The following is a 13,348-nucleotide window of genomic DNA, read 5'->3' on the forward strand; positions in this document are numbered from 1 at the left end:
GAAGCTCCAATTGCAAACACCTTTCTCCCAAAAGCCAAGGAAGTCACGCTGCTGCTCCTGACAAGATGAGGTGACAGAGGTGAGTTTGGAGAGAGGGGACCATGAGCCTGAGTCAGAGGAGATCTGGAGTCCTTCTGGCCTTAGAGCCAGTAGCCTCCCATGATGACAGGCAGGAGGCAAGCTAAGGGGAGGAGACCTCAGTCTCAGTCAGAATAACTGAGTTCTACCTCGGGCTTGAACAGGGGTGGGGAACAGGGGTGGGCAAACTTTTTGACTCGAGGGCCACAATGGGTTCTTAAACTGGACCGGAGGGCCAGAACAAAAGCATGGATGGAGTGTTTGTGTGAACTAATATAAATTCAAAGTAAAGGAGCGGAGGGGAGAGCAAGAGAACCGGATAGAACAGCCGGTTCCGGCCCGCGGGCTGTAGTTTGCCCACGGCTGGGATAGGATCATTTGTTGGTAGTTCCACATAAACTAGTCTGGTGTCACAAGGACCTGGATCTAGTAGAGGAAAGGAAATGTGGGGGAAGGTGGTCGGAAGAAAGAGTTTGAAAACCACCCCTGTGAAGGCTCCTCTTCAATGCCCCCAGAGCTCAGAGTGGTGGTCTGTACAAACTGTAGTGGACCAGACAAGTTTGGGCTTGAAGTAAAAAAAAGAACCCCAAAGCACACAGACTCTCTTTGACAAACTGTTTATTGAATTTTGGGTCAGTATGGGATGTCTCTTATTGTATCCTAGAATCCCAGGACTCAGGGAGGTGGTAAAGTGGCAATGGAGAATTTGGGGATCTGGTCTCCCAAGAGTACCTGCCGCTCTACCCCTGATTCTGATATGGATGCCAGACGGATCACCCCACCACTGGAGCCATCCCTCTCCATGGCCAAAGCAAGAGCTGTGGATAAAAAAAAGTTGGGGGTCAGAGTTGGATGCTGGGATCACTGCAAGGAATGATGAAAATTGGACTGGCTTGGGTATGGGGGTTGAAGCTCACAGGCCCAGAATCCCAAGTTCTCACCATTAGCAGTGAATTGTAGACATTCTTCCTTGGTCATACCTTCCCGGTATGTAGCATCGACATAGCCATAAATATAGGAGCTTCCAGAGCCTCCAATGGCAAAGGACTGTCTTACCATCATCCCCCCCATGGGCACTGAGTACACCTGCCAGGTGGAGGGAGGAAAAGAGTCATCGGTTGTACCCTCCTCACAACACATGTACATTCACCTGTCCATTGTGGGATTGATCTGGGAAGAGTTAATAGTGAGTTAATAGAGGCTAGAAACAGAAAATGGCTGGGGTGGGGAGAAGATCAAAGGCATAGATCAAAGGGGTGGGGAGTATCTGACCTGCCCTCCTTCTTGGGAGTCCCAGCCTGCAACGATGATTCCTGCCATCAGGTCTTCCCGGTATCGGTAACACATTTCCTTAAAGAGGCTGGCTGCAGTGTGTACCAGAGGAGGCTCATTCAGCTCAATGCTAGAAGACGAGAGGAGTCATAGGGAAGGCATCATCAGGACCTCGAAGTCAGACCATCCCAGCTCCCTTCATATACTTGTTTCTTCCCAGCCCACAAGCACCTGTGGAAACCAAGCTGATAGGTAACAGCATCAGCTACAGCCTGGGTATCCGCTGCAGAGCCTGAGCGGCAGCAGAAGATAAGCTCGTGAATAGGGGTTAGCTTGTCAGTCACTCGATTGGCGATGTAGGACCTGCAGAATGACAGGATAGTGAGGGAAAGGACCCCACTTGTCTCACAGCTCCATCCCATTATTATCTATTCATTCTGGCCTCAGGAATAGGACTTCCTCTATTTCCTATTCTCATCCAAACTGAAGCAGTCTGGATAACAGACTTTTGCAAGAATTTCACCTACGGGTGAGTTGTAGAAGCTGGAACAAATCTTTATCTCCAGGTTTCTCCCCTCCCTCCCACAGCTGTCTGTGGAGGGTAAGGATGGGCTGGCAGGCATGGAAGGAAGAGAAAGATAGGAAGACCTTTCACACGTCTGTCGTGAGCTCACCCAGTGGTTGTTCGGGAATCGGCCCCCAGAACCACGCCCCCGTCAAATTGAACGGCCATGATAGTGGTCTGGGAAAAAAGAGAAAGGGGTGAGTCTGGGCCTGTTCACATTCTCCAGCACAAACAAACAATGATCCCTCTATCCAGCCCTAGAGTACTAGGGACCCGTTGTCAAATCTCAGAAGGGACTCAACAACCCGCAAAATACCAAAATTCCAATCCTCAAATCCCCACAGGCTCATCCCAGCCTTAAGCCTGAGTCACGCAAAATTCCAGAATTCCACACTTCTGCCTGCCTTCCACATCCTACCACAACGCATCCTCGGGATACCTCTCCCTCGGCCTGCAGCACATCACAGACCACCTCCCACCCCCGCCCCCCAGTTCTCCCAGCGCTCTCAGGCCTATCCTTCCATCGCATTAAGACTTGCGCACATCTCCTGAACCCCGAGTCCCTCCTCACCCCTGTGGAGACTTCCCGGTTTTCCCAGTCGGGGGTAATGGCCTCCGGCCCCCAGGCGGGTGCTGGACCCACTCCTCTAGCTACTAAGGTGGCCGCCATCTTTCTCCTCTGGTGCTGCCACAAAGCAACTGTCGTAAAGCGCTCTGTCACTCTCTTTAGTCGTGCTCTGAGGCCTTCTGGGAGCGAAGCTGGGCCACGGTTGACGGCAGAAGGGAAAAGAAATGTATAAAGACGTTTCTTTTGCGACAGTGAATGCTTGATGGCAGCGTGGCAAAGTAAGCAAACAAAAATACCGCCCCCCCCCCCCAAAAAAAAACACCCCTGTCTGCAAGGCTATGCTTCCGATTGGATTGTGCAGTACTGATATATCTGATTGGAGTTGCAATTCAAAAAGTCTTCAAGACAGACTTGAGCCTCTGACTTACAGACAGCACACTATGTTTTCATTTATTTTATGTATGTATATACCTAGTAGTATATACAGTACCAGGCGTGGAATTGCTGGGTCATATACTAACTGTTTAACATTCTGAGGAACTGACAATTGTTTTTCACAATAGCTGTCCCATTTTATTTTTTTAAATATATTTTATTGATTTTTACAGAGAGGAAGGGAGAGGGATTGAGTTAGAAACATGGATGAGAGTGAAACATGGATCAGCTGCCTCCTGCACACTCCCTACTGGGGATGTGCCCACAACCAAGGTACATGCCCTTGACTGGAATCGAACCTGGGACCCTTCAGTCCACAGGCCGAGGCTTTATCCACTGAGCCAAACTGGTTATGGCAGCTGTCCCATTTTACATCCCCACTAGCCACTTAACAGGATTCCAATTTCTCTACATCCTCACTAATTGTTATTGTGTGTTTTTACTTTAGCCATCCTGGATGGTGTGAATTGGTATCTTGTGGGTTGTTGTTTTTGTATTTCCTTAATGATTAGTGATGTTGAGCCTATTTTCATATGCTAATTGTCCGTTTATTTATCTTCTTTGGAGGAATGTCTATTGAAGAAGTCCTTTGCCCATTTTAAAATTGGGTTATCTTTTTTTTTAAATAATATATTTTATTGATTTTTTTACAGAGAGGAAGGGAGAGGGAGATAGAGAGTTAGGAACATCGTTGAGAGAGAAACATCAATCAGCTGCCTCCTGCACACTCCCCACTGGGTATGTGCCCACAACCAAGGTACGTGCCCTTGACCAGAATCGAACCCGGGACCCTTGAGTCTGCAGGCCGATGCTCTATCCACTAAGCCAAACTGGTCAGGGCTAAAATTGAGTTATCTTTTGTTGAGTTTGTAAGAGTGTTTTTGACATTGTAGATGCTAGACCTGTATCAGATACATGATCTGCAAATATTTTCTCCCGTTCTATGGATTATCTTTTCACTTTCTTTTTTTTTTTTTTTTTTTACTATTTCTTTATTGATTTCAGAGAGGAAGGAAGAGGGAGAGATAGAAACATCAATGATAAGGGAGAATCATTGACCGGCTGCCTCCTGCACACCTCGCACTGGGGATTGAGCCCGCAACCCGGGCATGTGCCCTTGGCTGGAATCTAACAATCTGACCCTTCAGTCCACAGGCTGATGCTCTCTATCCACTGAGCAAAACTGGCTAAGGCTCTTTTCACTTTCTTCATTGGTATCATTTGAAGCACGAAATTTTAAATTTTGGTTAAGTCCAATTTGTCTGTTTTTCCTTTAGTTGCTTATGCTTTTGATATCTGAGAAACTGTTGCCTAACCCAAGGCTACAAAGATTTACAGCCATGTTTTCACCTAACAGTGTTATAATTTTAATTCTTATATTTTAGGTCTATGATTAATTTTGAGTTAATTTTGTATATAATGTGTAGGGGCTCAATATTCATTATACATATATAATTGATTTCAGAGAGGAAGGGAGAGGGAGAGAGAGATAGAAACATCAATGAGAGAGAATCATTGATCTGCTGCCTCCTACACGCCCCAAACTGGGGATGGAGCCCTCAGTGCAACCCGGGCATGTGCCCTTGACCAGAATTGAAACTAGGACCCTACAGTCCACAGGCCGACGTTCTATACATTGAGCCAAACCGGCTAAGATCCAATATTTATTCTTTTGTACATGGATATTCATTTGTTCCAGCACTATTTGTTGAAAAGACTATTCTGTTCCCTTTGAATGGTCTTGACACCTTTGTTGAAAATCAGTTGACCATGGGTGTAATACTTTTTTTGTTAATCCTCACCTGAGGATATTTTTTCCATTGATTTTTAGAGAGTGGAAGGGAGAGAGGGGAGGAGGGAGGGAGGTGGAGAGAGTAGGAGGAGGAGGAGAGAGAGAGAAACATTGATTTGAGAGAGACACATAGATTGCTTACCTCCCACAGCACCCCAACCAGGGCCGGGTATCGCACAAACTTGCAACCCAGGTACGTGCCCTTGACTGGGAATCAAACCTGTGACCCATTCGTGCGTGGGCCAATGCTCTAACCACTGAAAAACATTGGCCAGGGCTAATACTTTTAATATATGGTTTGCTAGTATTTTGTTGAAGATTTTTTACATCTCTACTCATACAATATATCAATATATTGGTCTGTAATTGCTTTTTTATATATATCTTTGGTATCAGGGCAATATAGGCCTCTTAGAATAAGTAGGAAGACTTCCCTCCTTTTCTATTTTTGTAATAGTTTGAGAAGGATTGCCATTAATTTTTTTAAAATATATTTTTATTGATTTCAGAGAGGAAGGGAGAGGGAGAGATAGAAGCATCAATGATAAGAGAGATCCACTGATCAGCTGCCTCCTGCATGGTCCCCACTGGGGATCAAGCCCACAACCCAGTCACCTGCCCCCGACCAGAATGGAACCCGGGACCCTTCAGTCCACAGGCTGATGCTCTACCCACTGAGCCAGAGCTAGGGCTAATTTTTTTTTTTTTAACATTCAGTAGAGTTTATCAGTGAAAATGTCTGGTGCTGGGCTTTTCTTTGTGGGAAGTTTTTATTACTAACTCAATCTCTTCGTTATAGGACTAGTCAGAGTTTCTATTTACTTTTTTATTAAAGCATTCTCACTCTTTTTAAAAAATATATATTTTATTGATTTTTACAGAGAGGAAGGGAGAGGGATAGAGAGTTAGAAACATCGATGAGAGAGAAACATCGATCAGCTGCCTCCTGCACACTCCCTACTGGGGATGTGCCCGCAACCAAGGTACATGCCCTTGACTGGAATCGAACCTGGGACCCTTTAGTCCGCAGGCCGATCCTCTATCCACTGAGCCAAACCGGTTAGGGCTATTCTCACTCTTTATTAAAATTTTTTTTTTATTGATTTCAGATAGGAAGGAAGAGGGAGAGAGAGAGAGAAATATCAATGATGAGAGAGAATCATTGATCAACTGCCTCCAGCACGCACCCCACTGGGGATCAAGTTCGCAACCCAGGCATGTGCCCTTGACCAGAATAGAACCTGGGACCCTTCAGTCCGCAGGCTGACACCCTACCCACTGAGTCAAACTGGCTAGGGCTATATTTACCTTTCAGTCCATTTTGGTACTTTATGTCTTTCTATGAATTTGTCCATTTCTGTTAGGTTATCTAATTTGTTAGTCTACAATGGTTTATAGTATTCCCTTATAATCCCTTTTATTTCTGTAAAATTTGTAGTAATGTCCCCTTTCATTAGTGATTTTAATAATTTGTCTTTCCTCTTTTTTTATTGGTCAGTCTAGCTAAAGTTTTGTTAATTTTCTTGATCTTTTCAAAGAACTTTTTTTCTTTTAATTTTTATTTATTGATTTGAGAGAGAGAGAGGAAGGGAAAGAGAGTGGGAGGCAGGAGGGAGAGAGAGATGGTCAATTTGTTCTACTTATCTATGCATTCATTGGTCAATTCTTTTTTATATACTTTTTAAAATATGTTTTTATTAATTTCAGAGAGAGGAAGGGAGAAGGAGAGATAGAAACATCAGTGATGAGAGAGAATCATTGATTGGCTGTCTCCTGCACACCCCACACTGAGGATCAAGCCTGAAACCCAGGCATGTGCCCCGACCAGAATTGAACCATGACCTCCTGGTTCATAGGTCAACACTCAACCACTGAGCCACACCAGCCAGGCTACTTTTAAATTTTTTATTGTAGTAAAATATAAATAACAACATAAAAGGTAGCATTTTAACCATTTTTGGTGTACAATCTAGTAATACCAAGTACATTCACATTGTTGTGCAACCCCCTTCTTTTTTTTTTTTTTGACTCTCTTGGCTCCAGCCATCTGAACTATTTTTAGTGCTCATACATTCATTCAACAAGAAACCATGGTGTTTACTAGGTACCAGGCACTGTGTGAAGCACTGAAGGTACATCAGGGAACAAAATAGACAGAAATTTCTAGCCCCATGGAGCTTATATACATTGGGGGGGACAACAAAAAATACTTACAATATACAGTATGTTAGAGAGTGAATTGAATAAGAAGAAAAATAAAGCAAGGAAGGAAGTTAGGAAGTGTGTATGTGTTGACATTTTAGAATAATCAGGAAGATCTCACTGAGGAGACATTTGAATAAAGACCAGAAGGAAGTAAGGAGGGAAGACATTTGTCTATTTGGGGGAAAAACAGTATGGACAGAGGGGAGAGCAAGTGCAAAGGTTCTGAGGCAGGATCAAATCTGACATGTCCAGTGAATATTGAGGAGGTCAAGTTGGCTAATGCAAAGTCAGATCAGGTAGGATCTTTACAAAGCTTTTCATCATTCTCAACTGAAAACATGATACAGAAAATTTCCTGATTAATTAAAAAAATTTTTTTAAATTAATTTCAGAGAGGAAGGGAGAGGGAAAGAAACATCAATGATGAGAATCATTGATCAGCTGCCTCTTGCACGCCCCCTACCGGAGGTTGAGCGGGCAACCTCGGCATGTGCTCTTGACCTAAATCAAATCTGAGACCCTTCAGGCCCCAGGCTGACACTCTATCCACTGAGCCAGACCAACTAGGACTAAATTAATTTTTTTCAGTCGGAGTGCAATAGGAAGCCATTGGAAGGTTTTGAGCAGAGAAGTGACATGATGTGAACTACATTTTAAATAATCATTTTGGTTGCTCTATTGAACATATATTATAGGGAGGTAAAGTATGGAACAGAGAGACAAGTAGGAGACAATTGCAACAATATAGGTAATAAAATTGGCTTGACAAGTGTGGTAGCAGTGGAGATAGTGGGAAGTAGTCAGGTTCTGACAAATTGAATGTGGGTACAATGAACGAGAAACAGAACAGTCAGGATGACTACAAGGTTTTTGGTTTAAGGACCTAGAAGAATGGAATTGAGATAGCAAAGGCTATAAAGAGGGTACTTTGGGAGGAGAGGGAATTAGAAGCATAGTTTTAGGCATTTAAGTTTGCTATGTGTAGTTGAAATCCAAATGGAGATGTCGAATAAGGAGGTGTATAGATAGGATTCTGGAATCCAGGGTAAACTGGATTGGAGTTGTAATTTGGGAGTTATCAGTGTATGAAATGCTAAGCTCTTTCATGTTCACTCTCGTTGTGGGAGCAGCCAAAGTCATTTAATAAAGATGTATGTTGCGCTGAGCTTCTGCCTGGTGTGAGGTTTTAGGCTTGGGTGGTTGACAGAAAAGGGTGCCATTTCTTCATAGAGACAAGGAACACAAGAGGTGAAGTTCTGGGAGGAGGCGATTGGATCCCAGTCGGACGTGTTGCATTTGCCGGTCTGTGGAGGTATCTAGGAAATATTTGGCTTTATGGGGGCTGGAGACTTGGCAATCAGTTGGCAAGGGCAGCCATAGGAGTGGCTGAGATAGCGACGGGGAGGAGATAAAAAATCCCACCCCACCCGGGGCGCGCCTGCAAGGGAGTGACGACACCGAAGAGGCAGGATATCAGGCGCCCCGCCTCTGTAGCCGGGCTCCAGAGGCCTGGACCCTGAGCCTAGTGCTGCGCGGGTCCCGCCCCGGGCCGCTCTCTTCCTAGTGGGTCCCTTAGGCCAAATGGAGCAGGCCGCGCTCGGCCAGCAAGCCCTGCGTCCGGTTGTAGACATCCTCCAGGGTGGCCGCCGCGCGAGTCAACGCGGCCCGCGCCTCCGCCTCGCTGGTTCCCGGACAGGCCAGCTCCAGCAAGCGGCCGCGACCCGGGAAGGAGAGGAATGCGAGGCGGGCGGCCTGCCGAATCAGCCAAGCGTGGTGCGGGCCCAGGACTGTGCTGTAGGCGTCGCTGCACTGCTCGCCGGCGCTCGGGCCTCTGTGCGTCCCGGTGGCCACCCGCTGGAGGCAGAGCTGGGACCAGCGTAGCGCACGGTGCAGCAAGAGAGTCGTTCGTGAGCCCGAGGACTTGGCCGAGTCCGGAGGGGCGATCCCAGGCCTCTCCAGCCGTCCCGCCCGCCGCTCCCACGCAGCCATGGTCGCCAGCGATTTGTAGTGCGCGGCATCTGGGCCGTGCACCCGAGCCTCGAGGGCTGTCACTTTGGTGAAGGCCTCGCTTGTGGCGAAGGTGAAGATGGAGCCGAAGGGAGTTAGGAATCTGTGTGTTTGGTGGTGGGAAGAGTGGGCTGGTTAGAGAGAGGGCGACGGAGCCACTGGAGGCGGGGACTGGATTAGGGGAGGGAGACCACTCACTTGATTAGCTCCCTCCATCCCGCCAGGTACTGCGACAACTCCACATCCCCTTCCAGGCTCAGACTAGCGCGGAACGGCCTCACCAAGCGGCCCAGCATCCCCTGGGGGCCCAGACACTGAGGCTCTTCCCGCTCCGGGGCCTCCAGGGATCCCAACTGTTGCCGGATCTGGGGGAGTAAATATGGGGAGGGGGGACGGGAGCAGAACCCCTAGCCTGTTAGGCCTACTTCGCCAAACAGCCCAGTCGGGCTCTGAAGAAGTTATTCCTACGGTCTAGCTGGTGTCCCCCCTGCTGTGCTCTCAGCTTCTGTCAGGGGAGGGGGTAAAGGAAGGAAGACCCGCCCTTCAGCAGGGAGTCAGTCAGCCTGGCTCCATCTTCCCCCTGTTCAGGGACCTACTTGGAGTTCCCGATTCCCAGCTCTGTCCCGAGCGTACCTGTGAAGGCCGAGGTCTCTCCGTAACGCAGGGCTGGGCCCCGGATTCGCAGCCTGAGAGGTCGCCTGGGGAGAGACAAGGCGGGGGCGGTGAGAACTCGAAGAGGGGCCTTAGGTCCCCAGGACCTGGATTCCTGGGTTCCTGCCAGAGAAGGTGGGGGAAGAGGCCACTCACGTAGGCTCCGAGTACAGAGATACAAAAGTAGCAGCGCGAAAATGGCAAGAGGAATTGTATGGCGGAGCCAGCGCCTGGAGACCTGTGGAAGCAGCACGACCCCCATGGATGCTGCTGGGACCACCACCCCTCACCAGCTCCTACCTAGTCCTTATCCCTCCGCCTCCCAGAAGGAAGAGAAGCCCGCGGTGCACTGAGGTGCAAGGGTTAATAATTAACCTAAGGCCCCTTACCCTGTGTCCTTTGCCCCAGAGGGCAGCACCTCAGGGGTGAGAAACCAGATTAAGAGGATTTGGGAAGTTCCATGGCCATGACAGGTCTCTGTATTTCCCTTCCTTATAGGATCAGGTTGTAGGAAGAGGCAGCCTGGGTATCCAGAAGGGAAGCTGGGGTCAGAACCAGCTCCCACGCTGAGCAATGACGTGGGTCCTAAGATAACTCTGGGATTGAGTTCCTTCCACTGTAAATTGAGGATAATAATAGGTACTTTGCCAGGATTAAATGATAATGTACATGTAAACACTGTAAATGGAAAAGCTTACCACAATTGCTCCATAAATCTTACCTATAAAGTTCAAGCACAGGGCACCCACTTCTAAATTATCTAGCCTATCCCCAGGGGACCTTGTCTTGATCTAGACGCTTGATCTCCTGATTGTTTACTTTAGGCTTTATCCACCATGCCCTCACCAGCTCCTACCCAGTCCATGTCCCAACTCCAGGTTAGTTCCTCTATTATTTATCAAACAAACCTTTATTAAGTACTTCCACATGCCAGACCCTGATTAGGCCTCAAGAAGACAAATAAACCGAGCCTTCATAGAGCTCAAGGTCCATTGGAGACTTTATAATCTGTTTCCCCCACTGGAATGTGAGCTCTGGTGAATCTTGTTTTACTTGGTTGCAGCTCTATTTACAGAATTTAGAATATTACCTGGGCCAAAGTACATTATTGCGACATACCTTTCCTATATAATAAAAGCATAGTATGCAAATTGTCCCCTCAACTGGGAGTTGGTAGGGAGTTCAGTCAGGTGATGGGGCCAGCGAGGGGAAGGGAGGGAGGACCCCCCCACATCAGCCGGCAGCCACTAGGGACCCTAACAGTGCACGAATTTTGTGCACTAGGCCTCTAGTATGTTAATAAACAAAGAAATGTGTATTAGGGGCAGGCAAATCAAGGGTAGTACCCCAGATGACAAATTTGTGTGTTTTTTTTTGCGGGGGGCAGGGGGGGAAGAGGGCCTTGGTTTTGATTTTTGCAAATTAGGAGTCCACCTAGTGGCCATGGAAGGGGTATATTCAGAGAAAGGATACAGGATGCAATCAAATAAACAATATCTCCTGTTCATAGCCCGCAGTCCATAAACTTCTTAGAATTGTCCCTGTCTCTCTGTATATTTTCTTCTTGGGATGAGGGAGAGTACCCCAGATTCTCAAGAAGTCAGGACCCCAATCTCTACGAAGACTCTTCCTAGCTCCCACAGTTCATGGATTCTTTCCCTATCTCTCACTCCGATGCTCCCTTGAATCTGAGAGGTCCCTGAGTTTGCTACTGACCAATCCTGTCTGGTGGGATTCAGGAGCCTTCACTTCCATCCCTAGCCTTGGGCTTCCCATTTCCCAGTGTTGAAGTGTTTCTCAGATTGGCTGACAGTGACCTTAGGCAAGTTGCTTGCCATTTCTAAGCCCCTGTTCCCTAATCTACATAATAGGAAGGCTTATTCCCACCTCCTAAAACTGTGAGGGTTAAATAGAACACGCCTGCAAGATGCTAACTACAGTTCGTGGCCTGTAGTAAAAGTTCAGTAGATGGTGGTGATTTCAACTTGTCTGCTCCTGATGCCCCTCCTCCTCTGGCGCTGGAAGCATGGGTCTGCAGGGTTCTGGGAGCGGATTACTTTTTGGTGTCACTTCCGCAATCGGATCCCTCATGGGGCAGAGGTGGTATAAACCTGTTTAAGGGGCCCTGGCTCACAGAGGCTGCAGAATGGAGCGGGGCGCGGGAGCCAAGCTGCTGCTGCTGTGGGCGATGTGCTGCGGGCACGCCCGAGGGGTTGGTTCCAGCGGCTACACCATCGAGGTGACCAACGGGGGCCCCTGGGGCGACTGGGCCTGGCCCGAGATGTGTCCTGACGGATTATTCACCATCGGGTTCTCCATCAAGGTGAGGGCTCAGATCTAGGTCTCAAAGGTTTGGCTCAGTGGATAGAACTTTAGCCTGCGGACTGACGGGTCCCGGTTAGATTCCTCGGATCAAGGGCACATGCTGGGGTTGCGGGCTCCATCCCCAGTAGGGGGCATGCAGGAGGCAGCCAATCAATGATTCTCTTTCATCATTGATGTTTCTGTCTCTCCCTTCCTCTCTGAAATCAATAAAAATGTGTTTTTTTTTTAAATAAAAGATACCAACCAATTCCAGTAATAAAAATGAAAAAGAATGCATTCAACGTTTATTTGTAAAAAAATAAAATAGTGAACGGTAGTCTGACTTATCTTTACCCCTCTTCTCCGCGCCAGGTGGAGCCCCCGCAAGGCATTCCTGGAGACGACACGGCAATGAACGGGATTCGGCTGCACTGCTCCCGTGGGCACATAGTGGAGTCCGAGTCTGGAAGGTGAGGGGCAGGGGCCAATGACGCCCTAGGGTGGGGTATGCCCCTTATCCGCTGTTACCCCCCACCTCCCAGCCGGCAGGTAACTCCACAGCTGCCACACTTTAGACCTGGGGAGTAGTTGTAGACCTCCCCTCTGCACCTCGGTGGATGTCAGGTAGTTAGACCTGACCCTCCGAGGACAGGTAGCCCCTGGCTTAGGAAGTCCCCGGGGCTGGGTCGGGCTGGAGGTGAGTGGGGGTTGCCCCCACAGCCAGTGAGTCTTCCCTTCCCTCGCAGGTGGGGCGCATGGAGCGAGCCGCAGTGGTGTCCCCATGGCGGCTTCCTCGTGGCTTTCTCACTCCGAGTGGAGGCACCCACGACCCTTGGGGACAACACGGGCGCGAACAACGTGCGCTTCCGCTGCTCCGACGGCACGGAGCTGGAGGGGCCTGGCCTGGCCTGGGGAGACTTTGGAAACTGGAGTGAGCCGTGTCCTAAAGGCATATGTGGTTTGCAGACCAAGATCCAGCGGCCTAGAGGCCTCCCCGATGACACCGCGATTAATGACGTGCGTTTTTCCTGCTGCAGCAGCTGATCCCTTTGCGGTCCTCTCTCGGCCCCACCTCCGGCTGTCCCACCTTCCGTATTCAAGCTTCCCTGTCTTGGCTTTGGTGTCATTTGTCTTAGGCATAGGAAACTGCATCTCCCTGTCTCCTAGCCTAGCATTGGGCCAGGCTGAAACTCAGGTTTGGCTCAGCAGTCCATGGCTGGCTACTCAAAGTTATGGACCTATAGTCCAGAAAAAGGCACTTAAATACAATTTTGCATACAAGTGAAGGAAGCTCCTGGCTTTCTGAGAGCGTCTGCATACACATCATGCCCATTAAACGCCCAGGTTATTTCTTTACTGAGCCACCAGTTATCTCAGATTAAGAAACTTCTACCAAACTAGGAGGTGACCTGTTCCCACACCTTCAGGCTTCATTTTCTAGAGCTTAATTGGTTAATGTGTCTTTTCCATA

At 48.3% G+C, this 13,348-nt stretch overlaps 3 protein-coding genes across 3 annotated transcripts; 1 reads left to right on the plus strand and 2 right to left on the minus strand.

Annotated features, from left to right (window-relative positions):
• Nucleotides 1-679: 679 nt before the first annotated feature.
• On the minus strand, nucleotides 680-2,624 carry PSMB6 (proteasome 20S subunit beta 6). The gene is made up of 6 exons (XM_080680898.1): nucleotides 2,487-2,624; nucleotides 2,025-2,092; nucleotides 1,582-1,713; nucleotides 1,351-1,480; nucleotides 1,020-1,164; nucleotides 680-896 (listed from the first exon to the last, which is right to left on the minus strand). The coding sequence occupies exons 1-6, from the start codon at nucleotides 2,583-2,585 to the stop codon at nucleotides 754-756; spliced, it is 717 nt and encodes a 238-aa protein (XP_080537024.1). The 5' UTR covers nucleotides 2,586-2,624; the 3' UTR covers nucleotides 680-753.
• A 3,996-nt stretch (nucleotides 2,625-6,620) lies between these two features.
• GLTPD2 (glycolipid transfer protein domain containing 2) lies at nucleotides 6,621-9,835 on the minus strand (the record flags this gene model as incomplete). The annotated part of the gene is given in 4 exon segments (XM_080678039.1): nucleotides 6,621-9,025; nucleotides 9,121-9,287; nucleotides 9,556-9,639; nucleotides 9,641-9,835. Coding segments are annotated over 4 exon segments (984 nt in total). The 3' UTR covers nucleotides 6,621-8,487.
• A 1,872-nt stretch (nucleotides 9,836-11,707) lies between these two features.
• On the plus strand, nucleotides 11,708-12,921 carry VMO1 (vitelline membrane outer layer 1 homolog; the record flags this gene model as incomplete). The annotated part of the gene is made up of 3 exons (XM_080678042.1): nucleotides 11,708-11,896; nucleotides 12,250-12,347; nucleotides 12,624-12,921. Exons 1-3 carry the CDS (start codon nucleotides 11,720-11,722, stop codon nucleotides 12,919-12,921), a joined length of 573 nt encoding a protein of 190 aa, XP_080534168.1. The 5' UTR covers nucleotides 11,708-11,719.
• Nucleotides 12,922-13,348: the final 427 nt, after the last annotated feature.

The sequence above is a fragment of the Plecotus auritus genome (assembly GCF_963455305.1).
Source record: "Plecotus auritus genome assembly, chromosome: 7".
In the NCBI taxonomy this organism is placed as follows: Eukaryota; Metazoa; Chordata; class Mammalia; order Chiroptera; family Vespertilionidae; genus Plecotus; species Plecotus auritus.

Coding starts and splice junctions, on each gene's coding strand:
- PSMB6 (XM_080680898.1), bottom strand. CDS start 2,585: ATGGCGGCCACCTTAGTAGCTAGAGGAGTGGGTCCAGCACCCGCCTGG. Junction 1,481..1,581: donor TATCAGCTTGGTTTCCACAG/GTGCTTGTGGGC, acceptor CTCGTCTTCTAG/CATTGAGCTGAATGAGCCTC. Junction 897..1,019: donor TCTACAATTCACTGCTAATG/GTGAGAACTTGG, acceptor TTTTATCCACAG/CTCTTGCTTTGGCCATGGAG.